Raw genomic sequence first — 15,151 nt, 5'->3', positions numbered from 1 at the left:
CTATAGAGGGATTTAAAGAAACTGGAGGAATGGGCAGATAAATGGAAAATGCAATTCAATGTTGACAAACGTAAGATTATGGAGCTTGGGTGACATAACTAATGCTAGCTACAATCTTAAAGGGGCATCAGAAATGGAAAAGGACCTAGGAGCGCAAGGTGATTATAAATTTGGACGCAATACTCAATGCCAAGCTGCAGCAAGTAAGGCAAATAGGATACCAGCATGTATAAAAAAAGGGTATAGAATCAAGGGACGACAGTGTTATAGTGCCACTTTTCAAGGCACTTGTTAAGCCTCATCTTGAGTTTGGAGTACAGTTCTGGGCCCCTCACTACAAAAATGACATCAGTGAATTGGAGGTTCAGCATAGGTCAACTAAACTAATTAAAGGGATAGAGAACATGTGTTTTCCGAAGACAGATTAGCCAAATTGGGATTGTTTACACTTGAAAAAAGATGTTTAAAATGAGACATGTATAAATATATTACGGGCCAATATAAGGAGGTATCAAGCACCCTCTTTACCCTACGGTCAGTGACCAAGACAAGAGGGCATCCACTTAGACTAAAGGAGAGGAGATTTCGTACAGTTAGAAGGAAGGGGTTCTTTATGGTGAGGGCAGTAAAAGTGTGGAACACACTGCCTGCGGAGGTGGTTAGGGCGGATACATTGTTATATTTTATTTATAAAGGTGCCACAAGTGTTTTGCAGCGCCGTACAAAGGGCATACAACGGAACAGTACAGTGAGACAAAACCGAACAATCCAGTAAATAACAAACAAGAGTATAGGTAAAAAAAAAGGAGCACCACAAACTGGTTATGCTGACCATAGAATCAAAAGAGGCGAATTATACTTACCGATAATTCCTTTTTCTTCATAGAGATCCCATGGCAGCCTTAACACTGGGATATTCCCATCCCCCATAGATTTCAGACAGGACATTTTTCTCTAGGACCGCCCACCTTGGGTATAATAGCCCCCTCCTTGCTCTCCTCTGTGTCTTTTGCCGTCTCCGTAATACTGGTCCTGGAGAAAAACACACATAGCATAATACACAGGGAGGGTAACCAATGGCTGCCATGGGATCTCTATGAAGAAAAAGGAATTATCGGTAAGTATAATTCGCCTCTTTCTTCTACGATCCCCATGGCAGCCTTAACACTGGGACATACCCAAGTAAACACACGGGAGGGCTGAATTCATGCATGTATATTTATTCATATATATGTAGGCTTTTAAACAGCCGAAGTAGCCTCTTGTAAGACATGCTTCCCAAAGTGGGCAGTCGATACATTAAGTGCGTAGTGATTCGAAAAGGTGTGAACTGACGACCAGGTAGCTGCTCTGCAGATCTCCGCCACCGACGCCTTCGCCTTATTTGCCCAGGAAGTGGAAACTGCCCGGGTAGAGTGTGCCTGAACAATAGGAGGAGCTGTTCTACCGGCCTTCTTGTATGCAAACAGGATGGTTTCTCTGATCCACCTGGATATTGTCTGCTTCACTGGTGCCTTCCCTCTTTTTACTCCCTCTGGAATGACAAACAAGTGATTAGAGGTTCTGAAAGGCTTAGTTCTTTCCAGATAAATGGCTATCGCTCTGACCAAGTCTAGAGTATGCCAGGCTTCTTCCTGCTCGTTTTGCGGATTGGTACAAAACTGAGGTAGTGTTATCTCTTGGTTCAAGTGGGAAGAAGAGACGACCTTAGGGACAAATTCTGGGTGTGTACGTAGAACTACCCTGTCTGGAAATATTACCAGGTATGGTTCCTCTATCCACAAGGCCTGCAGCTCACTGACCCGCCTAGCAGAAGTGACTGCGACCAGAAACACCACCTTCCAGGTGAGGAATTTTAATGCGCATTCGGTTAGAGGTTCAAACGGCTCCTTAGTTAAGACTGCCAGTAGTAGATTCAAGTCCCAAGGTGCTACAATGGCCTTGATTGGTGGTCTGATTCTCTTCATCGCCCTACCAAATCTTTTGACCATCTTGTCCTCCGCCAGAGGCCTGTCTAATAGCACACTCAGCGCTGACGTCTGTGCTTTGATCGTGGCCGTGGCTAGGCCCATTTGAAATCCTTCAAACAGGAACTGTAGCACTTTGTCTGTGGGGATACATGCAAAGTCTCCTTTGAACTCACCCCAGGTAATAAACTTATTCCAAGTTTTATAATAGGCTGCTGAAGAAACTGTCTTCCTAGCCTTCATCATCATCTCCGCCACCTGTGGTGAAAGATTATGTTTCTTCAGGATCTGCCGCTCAATTTCCATGCCTCTAGACACAATGCTGCTGGGTCTTGATACAACAGTGGCCCTTGGCTCAACAGATCCGGCCTGTTCGGCAATCTCCAAGGTCGCTGTATTGACATTCTCAGGGCATTGGTATACCAGGCCCTCCTCGGCCAATGCGGTAGAATGACTATCACCTGCACCCGGTCTTCCCGTATCTTTTTCAGTATCTTGGTTATTACCGGGAAGGGGGGAAAGACGTACCCCAGGTTGAATGACCATCTGATCGCGAAAGTGTCCAGTGCTTCTGCTTGAGGATGCCAAAACTTGGAGCAGAATCTGTTCACCTTTCTGTTGGTGGCTGTGGCCATCAGGTCCACTTCTGGCACCCCAAACTTCTTCACGATCTCCCGGAACACCTCCTGGTTTAGTTCCCACTCTCCAGGCAGTATCGCCCTGCGACTCAGGAAATCCGCCACTATGTTCTCTTTTCCTGGAATGTAAACTGCTGTAATCGACAGCAGATTCGCCTCTGCCCAGTTCATGATCTTCTCCGACAATCTCATCAACTTCTGACTTCTGGTTCCCCCTTGGTGGTTTACGTGGGACACCACTGTCACGTTGTCGGTCATAATTCGGAGATGCGAGCCTCGAATTTTTGTTTTGAGCATAGATATTGCTTCCCAAACAGCCTGCAGTTCTCTTGCGTTTGAGGAATTCTTTGCCTCCTCCTGAGACCAGATTCCCTGAACTGATGATTCGCCCATGTGGGCTCCCCATCCTGACAAACTGGCGTCCGTTGTCAGTATCCGGAAACTTGGATTTTCCAAGCTGGAGGATCTGCTCTCCAGATCTTCTAACCACCATCTCAGGGATCTTCTCACTGGTTGTGGCAGCTGTATCATATGATGGTCCTTGTACCCTCTTTTCAACAGTGGAAGCAGGTGCCATTGTAACTGTCTCGAGTTCCACTGCGCCCAGGGCACAATCCTTATACATGACACCATCATCCCCAGCAATTGAACTGCCTTCAGAAGTGGGATTCTCCTCTTCAGCAGTATCCACTCCGTCAGCTCTTTTATCTTCGCACCTCTTTCCAACGACAAGGCCACTGAGTAATTCCCCGTGTCTATTCTGACACCTAGGAACTGTATCGTCTTGGTGGGATTGAATTGACTCTTTTCGTCGTTTATTATCCACCCCAGTCTTGTCAGCGTTTCCAGAGTCAGCGATAGGCTCATTTTTACTTCTTCCGCCGAGTCCCCAGCAATTAGCAAATCGTCTAAGTATGGCCAGATCTGGACTTTCCTTTTTCTCAGCTCCGCCATTACTGTGATCAGAACCTTCGTGAAGACTCTCGGTGAACTTCTCAGTCCGAACGGTAGGCACGTAAACTGAAAGTGCTGACCTGCCACGTAGAACCTTAGAAACTTCCTGTGATCTCTGCATACTGGAATGTGGTAGTACGCGTCTCTTAGGTCCACTGAGGCTAGGAACTCGTTCCTCCTTATGCCTGACAGTATTGACGTTAGGCACTCCATCCTGAACTTTATCTTCCTTATGAAGCAATTCAGTTCTCTTAGGTCCAGGATGGTCCTGAACCCACCTTTGGCTTTTTCCACTAAGAAGAGATTGGAGTAAAAGCCCTCCTTGTGTTGGGTCTGCGGTACCTTCTCTATTGCTTTTAATTTCAATAGTTGCTCTATTTTTTCCCAGAGCGCTGATCTCTTCTGCCGATCTTCTGGTACCCTTGACTTCATGAATCTGCTGTGAGCGGGGAACTTCGCAAATTCCATATGATAACCCTCTCGAATTATCCCCAACACCCACTTGTCTGTTATGGTATCTCTCCATTCCTTTAAAAACAGTGACAGTCTGGCTCCTACCTCCAATTCCCGAGGATAGTCATGATCTTCCTCCTCTATCCGACTGGAATCGCCCACGAAAGGACTGACGAAAGGCCTGCCTTGAAGTGTTGGAACCTCTTCTATAGTACGGCCTGCCCGGTCTGTACGTCTTAGCCTCCTTGTACGACTGTTTGGATGAAGTCGGGTAAGGGAAACGATTTCTTCTATCTTGAGGAAGCCGAATCGATTTTCCTCCAGACAACTTCTGGATCATTGTGTCTAATTTAGACCCGAATAGGAACTTCCCCTCAAAGGGCAGCGTTGCTAATTTATTCTTGGAGTTGGCGTCCGCGCTCCACGGTCTAAGCCATAGCGCTCTTCTGGCTGTGACCCCAGCGGCCATAGTTTTCGCTGAGAATGACACTGAGTCTAATGAAGCCTCACATAGGTAGTCTATTGACTTTTGCATAACTTCAATACTCTTCAATAAGTAATGCTTGGATATTTTCTCTTCAACATCCGTATGGAGGTTAGATGCCCATAGCCTTAAAGCCCTTGCCACAGATGCCACTGCCACCGTGGACTTCAGTGCTCCTGCTGAGGCCGAATGGACCTTACGTAAGGCGTTCTCAGTTTTCCTATCCATGGAGTCTTTAAAGGCCGCCGAATCCTCCACTGGGATGGTGGACCTTGATGTAAGTTCCGCCACTGCGGCATCCACTTTGGGCAGTGAACACCAGCCTAGAAACTCATCGTCCTTGTATGGGTACATCTTGTCGACCCGGTTACCCAGTGTTAATTTCTTGTCCATATTCGTCCATTCCTTGGCGATCATATCTCTCACCATGGCGTGGACCGGAAATGTTCTCCCCTTTTTCGGTTTTTCATCATATAAGGGGTTCTTAACCCCCGACGTACTAGGCTCTTCTTTATAATTCATCGCCTTATATATATTCTTTAGTATACCTTCAACCAAATCCAGATTAAAGGTTCTGGTTTCCTCTAACTCCCCTTCATCCGTGGAGTTATTCTCTGGCTCCTGATGCTCTATCTCGTCAGCTGAGCCCTCTTCACCACTGAACCCCGCCTGAGCTCGAGATCTCTTTGGTGTCTTTGCCTGCAAATACTCATCTTTGGAGACAAATGAGTCCTTCATCCACGCCATCAAGTCTTTGAGAATCTCCGATTGCTCAGCCTTTCTCTCCACTCTTCTTTGTCCAGCTTCACATTCGTCACATAGTGATTTATTTTGAGCTGAGGCAAATAGCTTATCACAAGACATGCATCTAGTCTCCACAAACTTCTTCTTTGCCGTTTTCTTTTTAGGAATTGTATCCTCAACAGGCACACTACAAGAAAAAACTACACTAAGTAACTTGTAAAATAAAGAAACTAATGCCCAAAAACCAAAGGGCTTACCTCACTGGGGCATCAACCAGCTTGTGGGGAGAAGGTGCATCCATCACGCTTTCTGCTACAGTGCTATCAAGTCCAGAATCCTAGAATAGCTGCACATGCTATTCATCCTGGCGTTTCTTTAAATAGGGCGCCTTAACCCTGTAATAGCCGCTTTTCCTATTCAGGATGGCCAAGCGGAACCAAAAAATGCTTCCCCTTGTTTCCGTGGGGAAGCATTTTGTCAGCGCACCTCCGGCGCTTGTGGGCGGAAGTGACGCGTGCCGCACACTTCCGCCCCTTCTGCCTGTCCTCCGGAGCGCACAGACGCGGCTTGCAGCTCGGTCTGATGGCTCCCTTCTCCTGCTGCTGCCCGCGCCATCGCGCTTTCTGCTTCCCAGCGCCTGACAGACCGCGTGCTCCCACAGCCTGCAGTTTCTCCGCTGGGTATGTAAAATTTCGCATCCTCCGGAGCGCACACCTCTGGGCTTACACAGCGTTTTTCTCATAGGGACAGCTGTATGGGTTAGCGTCCCTGTAAACGGCAGGCATCCATGCATAAGGGCAGTATACTGGCCTTAGCATCCTCCTCTCCCCGGGGAGCCACCCCATCATTATATAGAGGTAACCCTGTTTAAAATAAAATAACAACCTACTCTGTCCTACTCTTAACGGAGACAGGAAAAAAGACACAGAGGAGAGCAAGGAGGGGGCTATTATACCCAAGGTGGGCGGTCCTAGAGAAAAATGTCCTGTCTGAAATCTATGGGGGATGGGAATATCCCAGTGTTAAGGCTGCCATGGGGATCGTAGAAGAAATGTACAATCCTGTGTGTGTGTGTGTGGGGGGGGGGGTCTTGAATTATATCTAGGATTTAGTCCAATAAGTCTCGTTAAATAGGTTGAACTTGATGGACAAACATCTTTATTCAACCTTATCTACTCTTCTCTCCTGTTGCCAAAGCCCTCTTCTCTTCACATTTCACTCACAGCTCTCCCATACTTAAACAGTGTCATCTTCGTCCGCATACTAATCTCCATCTTTGGCCTCAAGCCTCTAGTAGTATGTTGATCAAGTCCTCACTACTTATATTGAAGCTGTAATGTGTATTGAACTGTGGTGCTCTTTACCTGTACTCTATTTTTTGTTATTTATTCAATGTTATGCCAAGCTTTGTCTCCCTGTACTGTTCCTTTGTATGGCGCTGCAAAACACTTGTGGCGCCTTATAAATAAAATAATAATCTACTATGATAATATGCTTTATTTTTGTCACATGGTCTCTTAAAAGATAGAACAACTTACCCGGAGGTATGTGCATTTTAAAAAGCAGCTTTAACCGGTCAGTGAAGCTGCCATTGAACATCACATCTAAAAAATTAAATGAAAAGCAAGAAACAATTATACATGGCACAGATTTCCCAACAAACTGTTTACATAGTGGCACATTTAATTGAAATCACACAGAATGCAGGTTATTTCCTCACCAAAAGCAAATGAAAATTCTTTAAAATTAATGAGACCATCAGAGTTTTCATCCAGGAGACGAAAAGTCCACAATGCAAGAGAGTCTACGCTGGGAGAATATGCCCAGGGGCTGAGAAGATGGTAGAGAGTCCGGAACTGCTGGCAGTCTATGTGGTATTGTTCTAGGTATGGCAGGCTTGGGTCATGATGACTGAGGATACTACTGTTGTTTATATTCCAGTAGCAAGACAAGAAGTGTTCTCTCTAGAATAAACACAATGATATACAGTACAGGGCATGACAATACAAGGTCAAACATTATTATTACAATTTATTTATAAGGCCACATAAGGGTACAGAGAACTTGACATACTGTAACTGAAGAACAAACACAGAGCACATGGAACAACTAGCAGCACAATTCTTAGCACACAACACAGATGGGATGTAGGGAAGCAGAGGAGCCATCTGCATGTTACCATGGGCAAGATGTCAGATGTAGAAATGAATGAACACAAGTGAGAAGAGATGTGGGTGTAGATGGTAGGTTGGTAAGAGACCTGTAATTGATGTGCAAGAGAAGACGGCTGTGAGACCGGGGAGGAGGGGGGAGAAGAGGGCCCTGTTTACAGTCTAAAACATAAATGACATTTGACAAAAAATATAAAAGAATGTTATGCTTGCTACTTTGCTGACAAGTTAACGGATTCAGGGCTCAATTCAGACCCGCTTGCTGGGATGGTCGGAGCCCAGGGGGCAGGTAATGCCCCCCACCATCCGTGCCCTGTGCAGGGCTGCGAATGGATGTGAACGGGTACATAGCTGTTCACTAGTGCCTGCACAGAGGAAAAAATACTTTCCATCGAATGATCTTTCCTCCTCTCCCCAGAGCTCGCAGCCGCCACGTGACCCGGGAGTCACTCAGTGGATGCTGGGTTTGAAGCAAAATTGAGCAGGCAAAGGAACACCTGCATTCGGCGGGTCCCTCCCAGCAGGGATCCACCCCAGCACACCCTCACCTGTCACTCAGCCAGACCCTGCACAAAATGCACATTACCGACAATGCGCATGCTCAGTGGCCAGCGTACGAATTCGGACCTTGCAGAGTAGCTCTGAATCGGCCCTTTATACAATTTTTCCATTTGCATGTAGTACATTTTAAATTACATGCCTCTATTCCAATAAAAAAAAAAAAAAAGATATATATATTAATGGATATCATTAAAAAAAGTAAATAAATCTGAAGTGTAACTTGTGAGAGCATATACAATGTGGTTAAATACCTTTGCTTGGAATAACAATTAATGACCTAGAAATACCTTAAATAAATAATACAGCTCATCGAGATCAGCAGGGCTGAACTTCACATCCTGCAGAACAACTCGTACCTGCAGAAATATAAACGGGAATAGAAATATACTATGGTTATTATTATGCCATGCACCTGTAACAATAAGGGGGATTGATTGTACATTGAGGAACAGTTCTAAAAACAGATTACTGGGAACACCTATATACCTAACACACCCATTTCTCGGTCACATATACTCAGGGACAGTATGGGCTGTTTCACATGCTCCGGCTGACGTCAGGGCCCAGCAGCCATCCTTTCCTGCGGTGAAATCCGGTTGCAACTCGGCGGCCGGGCTGTGACTGTACCATGTGACCGTCCTTCAATCCTGTCCATTGTAAACTACGGTGTATGGCATGGCTTCTTGGCCGTGCAGAGTTTCACCGCCCGGTGTCAGCCGGAGCGTGTGAAACAGCCCTATGTATCCCAGTTCTCCATCAATGATCATCCATTAGTTTAGGTCACATGGCCCATATAGCCCAGTCAGTCCACTACATTGGCCATGTGCCATAAAACTGGGTATCTGACTTGCAAAAGTCTTTGTACAGTATCTATTGCTGAGGATTATAGGCCAAAGGCTTTTCACTCAACATCTTAACCCTTTGAGTGCCATGTGAACTTGTCAAAATAGGTGTAAAAATTGCCAAGCAAACCTGTAATATTTACCTTATAAAGGAAATATAATCTTTAAAAAAAAAAAATTATTTGCATTTATATAACAAATGTGAGTAACGCTGGCATTTTTTGCAGGCATTTTGAACATACTGGTGTTCCAGTATAATCCAGTTGTAGAGATGATTTTCAGTTGGCTCAAAGACTTATTATATTATGATATAAGCGAGTGTGAGAATACTGCACGATGGGGAAATCCTACTTCACCCTCTTACCCTACAACAAGTGACCTATTTTCACAGTTTATTTATACTGCACTTAATATTCTAATACAATGGAAACATAGGGAGGAAATGTAATAAGATGAGAGATTCAGAAAGTGAGAGATTTGATAAGAAGTCTCCAGTTTTTTTATTTTGAAAGCGACAATCATTTACACTGCAAAACCAGTTTGATATTGCAGTGTACAGATAGAGCGCCTCTCGTCTTGCAGGGTCTGGCGCTTCCATCGCCATCCCCCACCAGGGGCAACAGAGCTCCCCACCGCTGATACACACCCCCCCCCCAGCTGCCAAGAGACTGTTACGAGCATGCGTGTCCCAGTCTGAAGGAGTCCCTCTCCGCCGGCTCTCGCCAGAGGGGACATTCTGGCGAGAGCCAAGCAATGAGAGGGGCTCCATCAGTAAATGATTGCCACTTTATAAAAACTGGAGCTTTCTTACCAAATCTCTCACTTTCTGAATCTCTCTCCTATTAAAATTTCACCCACAATGTTTTCAGTGACACGCTGACATTTAGTACATACCACATTTTGTTTAGTTGTCATTTCTAAAGTCTGGATGACATATAGGCGATTTCTCGTGCGCATGCTTTCCACGTCTTCATAGCGAATGGCTCCAAATCTCTATGACAACAAAAAGATCACTTAAGTTAAAATAATGACATCATTGCCAGTTACCTGTATTAACATGTTTTTTTTACAATCTAAACATATTTTCTCAGATTCGATTACAAAGTGTATGGGTTATTCCCCACATATCGGAGTTTTTTTTTTTTAAGTAATAATTCCACATGTTACAATTGCTACACACAATGCAAGAGGCTCTTAATATACACACACAAATTAGGTTTGTTTGTACACATATCTACTGGCTCTAGGAAAATTACACCCAAGCGTAAAAGTGATCTCAGCAAGTTAAACATAACGTAGTAAATCCTTATGTTATCCAGAGTTCCAAGTTGCATGAACGACCATTTAGTACATAGCACATTTTCTGTGGAAACACTGGGATACAGAGGCTGCACTGGGAACTTTATCTTTGGTGTTGAGCTGCTGGGACCTTTCTGCTTTTCTTTGGAGAAATACTTCCTAATTCAAAAATGTGATTCCTCACTAACCCGTTCTTAGCATTTCTAATCAGCTGTGCTGTCATGGAGAGAGCAACTAAACCCATACTAATAATAGTTTGTTATTGATGAAGGTGTAACCAAGGAGTTGCTATTGCAACTGCCCACAGGAACATAAACAAGCAACCATTGCAGTATCAGGGCCAGATGTACTATGCTTCAAATGTGATAAAATGGAGAGAGTGATAAATAGCCAGCCAATCAGCTCCTACCGGTCTTGTCACAGACTGTGTAATGTCAGGCAGGATCTGATTGGTTGGTTGATTATCACTCTCCATTGTATCACTTTTGAAGCTTAGTGCATTTGGCCCTTAATATCTAGGTGTTTTCAGTATGAACATTGGTGCAGGTTGAACATTTGGATCACTGAACACAATTTTTTCTCTGAATGTGTGCAGACTGGAAAATCAATATATCAGCTATTTCATACAAAGAACAATCTGTGTGTGCACAACATTTAGAAATAAGAGGTTTTACAACGATAATGCGGGACGGCTGCAATGTGACTGAAGCACCATTAATAGGTGGACAACAAGAAACACAGCACTACACAAATATCATACCTCATTTGACTCCCTGATAAGTTCAGCGATGTCCACTTTGATGCTGTTCCCTTTCCTCTCAGATATGGCAGATGCTTGCTGTACACTTGAAGGCAGTGGGCTGTCTTTATTTATGACATTATCAAAAAACCTGTAGAAAAATAATTGTAGTTAGTAAATCTGCCCTTATGTATACAGGAAGCAGGGATGTGCCGAATGCATAAGGTTTAACATTTAGCTTGGATTTCCCAGAGTGTAGGACAGCTCGCATTTCCAGGAGCTAAACCTGTAGGATCCTCCTATTGATTTTTAAAATGTAAGGCTTTATATTGGTATATAATATTCATATGGGCCTACATAAGCGAACAGTGGCACAAAAAAAAAAAACACACGACATGTTCCTAAAATAAGCCATCCTCGCCATAAGAAGCCCCTTGCCAGCCGCATTGAATACACCCTATAGTCACAGGTTCTTGGAACTGAGGCAAATAATGGTTTGAATTTATACAGCTATCATTACCAATATTCAAAATGGCTCAGCCTTGGTTTCACGGGTGGTGTGGTATTTGGTACATTATGTGTGGAGCTGATCATACGTGTGGGGCAAACAATGAAATATTAAGAGCTGTTCAAATCTATACTTTCCTCTTAATAGTCAAAATCCTCTTTGATGGATTTACTTAATGCAAATCTACATTCTGTCATCACAGGATGCTCTGCACATTGCGCACTTGATGAGTTCGTGACTGTGGCCACAGTACGGCCATCAGATTGCAAGTGATTGACAGTAATGCCGTTTGGGAGGTGGGGAGGAGACAAAAATGGCCTTCGTTTCTTTAAATGGAGGCATGTTGCCGTTATTACAGAGTAAGGGCAGGGCCAAAAACGCTGTCCAAGGATGGAGATTTCCTGGCCCGTGACCTCGGAATTGCGGTGACCAGTTTGATCGATCCCATGGGATGCGCAGCCAGCCTTTGGTGCTGCAGCTTCATCAAATGCTTCAGCTTTGGATGCAGCAGGAGGTGTTACACCCCCTGCTGCATTACCATATTACAGCTATTGCACCGTTCCCACGCAAGTAGCTACTCTAACCACATCTTAAATCATTTTGTAGACCTACAGAGATGCTGTTGCGCAACTGCAAAACTTGTATGTTTTTCTGCGGCGTCTTTCATACCGGTTTAGAATAGTGACAGCCTCAGCATCATCTTTGCAAACTAGCAGCTTTTCCATGTTAAAGTGCAGCACAGTGAGTCCCAGTTGGAGAATGGCCTTGATCCCATCATAGAAAAAGCAGTCCACAACATTGACAGCACTTTCAATAGGCAGGACACTGATAAAGAGGGTGAGAAACCAAGAGAGGGACACCGAGGAAAAAAACGTCATGTCAACCATGTGATCGGTCAGCTGGGGCAAATAATCCTTAATGAGTTCTTCAAATACTGCCTGATCCACCAAAGCACCTGCAACACAATGGAGACAAACAATTACTGCTGAGGGAGGGGGGGGGGGGGGGGGAACAATCACCACTAAATCAATAGAGGAAAACATGTCAAATAACAGATATGCCACAAATAAGAGGTTTGAGGTGATAAAAACACAATAATTACCAATTATTCTGCGATTGAAGTAATCGGGGAGCATTCTCTCACACACCACCACTAGCAGCCAGAATGCCTCCTCTTCTTTGGCATAAAGTAGGAGGACAGAAGTGAGAATATTCATCGCCTGGGAAGACACAAGAGAGCATAATGGGGTCATGTTTTTTTCATGGAATAAAATTGTCCATTTTCTACCGACAGAATATACACTTCTCTAAAAGGGCGATGAATTATAGTACAATGCAATTTACTTATAAAAATCTAATACAACAGATTGGCATTTCTGTGCTATAAAGGTTGAAGCATAAGAGAACAGCATGAGCAAAAAACAAACCTGTATACTTATAATGGTGTGGTATGAGAAGTCATTACTTATAATGTCGACAGGTTCTGAAGGTCAGTCAGAATGTCAACATAGAAAAAAAAAATGAAGGTTGATGGACAATATGTAGACCTATTGTTGACAAGGTTCACATGACATGTTCATAAAATCGACATTTAACAAGTAGACCCCAGAATGTTATTATAATGAAATTTGCTTATTTTAGAAGAACTCAAATCTAAACAAGATTTCTTATTGTTTGCAAATAACATCCTCACTTAGGAGCGGTCATGATGTATGGGAGCCGGGAGATGAAGCAGCTGGGCACAGGTCTTGGCCGGTATAGCTGGTTCAGTTCACCCCGGTTTACAGCCCCTGTTATGTATATACAGTGCGAGTGTGTATAGATGGATATTGTACTATATAATAGTAATAAATAAAAAAATATCCATCTATACGCACTCACTGTACATACAGAATAGGGGCTGTAAACAGGGTTGTGTGGAGTCAGCCATAACTTTTGCTTTGCCATCTTATGGCTTCCGTACATCCCGACGGCTCCTACAGTGCCGTGGTATCGGGGCGCCCTATGAATCTTTGGGCTAATTCTGTGATTAACTCCCACTTGCCCAGATTTATTCTCCTGCGACTGATGAAGTCAGATAGACTGCAGTTTTTGGTTGCCATGTGTGCTCTGGCCTGCATAAGAGCATATTTAATATAGTAGAACACGGTCGCATAGCGTACTTCCCTTGCTTCCAGTAGGCAACCTCCATGGAAGGGACACCAGGAATCGCCCATTTGTTCGGACTATCTCATAGAAGTCAGAAGAAACAAAAAAGACTAATAAAGGAAAGGTAGAGCCCAAAAGTACAGCTTCTGGTGTGTGATAATGTGTCCGGTCTATCTCAAGTAGAACCAATTAGCCAGCAGTGCCATGGAGAAAAAAAAAAATGATGTTCTGCTACTACACAATTGCGTTAGTCAGCCTGTGCCCTTCCTCTAATGATTAGCCAAACCTCTGTGGTGGCTGGCCACGCCTCCTCTGTAGACTGGACACACTGCCTCTGTAGACCACGCCCATACCCCTAAACATGTGCCCCTACCCATACCTATAATCCAGAATCTAATAAATGTTACAGAAGTCCACTGCACACATGCATGGATAGACAGAAAGTTATTGTTACCCCAAATAATAAGAAATCTGCTAACCTGACAATATCCAATTTTGGGGTTCCTGTATGCATATGCAGTCAGCACCCTCCTCAATGCAGAGATGCCGGTGTCACTCTGAAACGCAGGATGCTCTGGTAATGATCTGCGCAAATCTCGTTCAATCTCATCAGTAGCCAATGTGCACGTACCTAAAGACTTTTCCACAACTTCTGTGTAATAGCCTGGGTTAGCAGCCATGTCATTCACAGCACCTGCCAGTGAGAACGTGTTATTCCATTACTACAGGGAAATGTTGATAATGCGCAGTGGGCACAGCCAGTTTGTGATCTGAACAGATAATCGCTACAGTAAAGGGCAGGGTGGTCGCTCAACATGCGGCCCTCCAGCTGTGGTGGAACTAGATATGCCTGGTTACAGGTTTTGGTTAAAGAATGCTAAAATTGTGGCATGGCATGTTGGGATTTGTAGTTCGACAACAGGTGGGACACATTTTGAGCAAACCTGATGTTGTTATTATCATTAGAAGAATTATAATGTGCACACACGGTCCGATTTCCTTTCCGATGTTGACGATATAGTCAACATTGGATTGGCAACGAATCGGATGCAGATCGCAAGGGTTTTAACCCTTGCGATCCCGATGCGCGTTCACGTATCGGAAGCCAGAAAGTCTTGGCTGCCTTGTCTATATAGTGCAGATCTGCACTATATAGTCAAGATAGGATGCAAATCGGATGTGCCTTAAGATCCTATCCACGATCCTATCTGATCGGATCGTGGATAGGATCTTAAGGCACATCTGACCGTGTGTACACACCATTAGTCTCCAGATGGATGACAAACTAGATACAAGTTAAGTATACCTCCAAAATGCTCGGGATCAGAAGCATTTTGGATAATGGATTATTCTGTATTTTGGAATAGTTTTATATTTCAATGAGGTATCTTGGGGACGGGAACCTCGTGTGAACACAATATGGATTTATGTTGTAGAAACACATCAAACATGAAACATGTTTTAAACATTGTTTCATGCACAAACAAATTATTTGTGTGTGCATGAAACAAAGTTTACTATCTCAGACACTGAATATGAATGCTGAGCAATAACTTCCTTGCACAGATTTAGTATTGGATAGAATGATTCAGAGAGTAAAGTGTGCACAATAATAACCTAAAAGCAGTTAAATATACAGCGTA

At 44.0% G+C, this 15,151-nt stretch overlaps 1 protein-coding gene across 1 annotated transcript in view; it reads right to left on the bottom strand.

Moving 5' to 3' along the window:
• Positions 1-15,151, bottom strand: part of TBC1D8B (TBC1 domain family member 8B) — a 43,651-nt gene that overhangs the window by 10,051 nt on the left and 18,449 nt on the right. Inside the window, exons 10-17 of the mRNA XM_083159432.1 lie at positions 13,988-14,202; positions 12,463-12,580; positions 12,030-12,315; positions 10,874-11,003; positions 9,709-9,807; positions 8,260-8,328; positions 6,961-7,204; positions 6,779-6,844 (exon numbers count right to left, since the gene is read on the bottom strand). Of these exons, the coding sequence (XP_083015558.1) occupies positions 6,779-6,844; positions 6,961-7,204; positions 8,260-8,328; positions 9,709-9,807; positions 10,874-11,003; positions 12,030-12,315; positions 12,463-12,580; positions 13,988-14,202 (1,227 nt within the window). The remainder of the gene's footprint in view (positions 1-6,778; positions 6,845-6,960; positions 7,205-8,259; positions 8,329-9,708; positions 9,808-10,873; positions 11,004-12,029; positions 12,316-12,462; positions 12,581-13,987; positions 14,203-15,151) is intronic.

This window comes from Crinia signifera, chromosome 9 (genome assembly GCF_055691185.1).
Source record: "Crinia signifera chromosome 9, ASM5569118v1, whole genome shotgun sequence".
Taxonomy (NCBI): Eukaryota; Metazoa; Chordata; class Amphibia; order Anura; family Myobatrachidae; genus Crinia; species Crinia signifera.
This window is presented reverse-complemented; position numbering and strand designations above follow the sequence as displayed.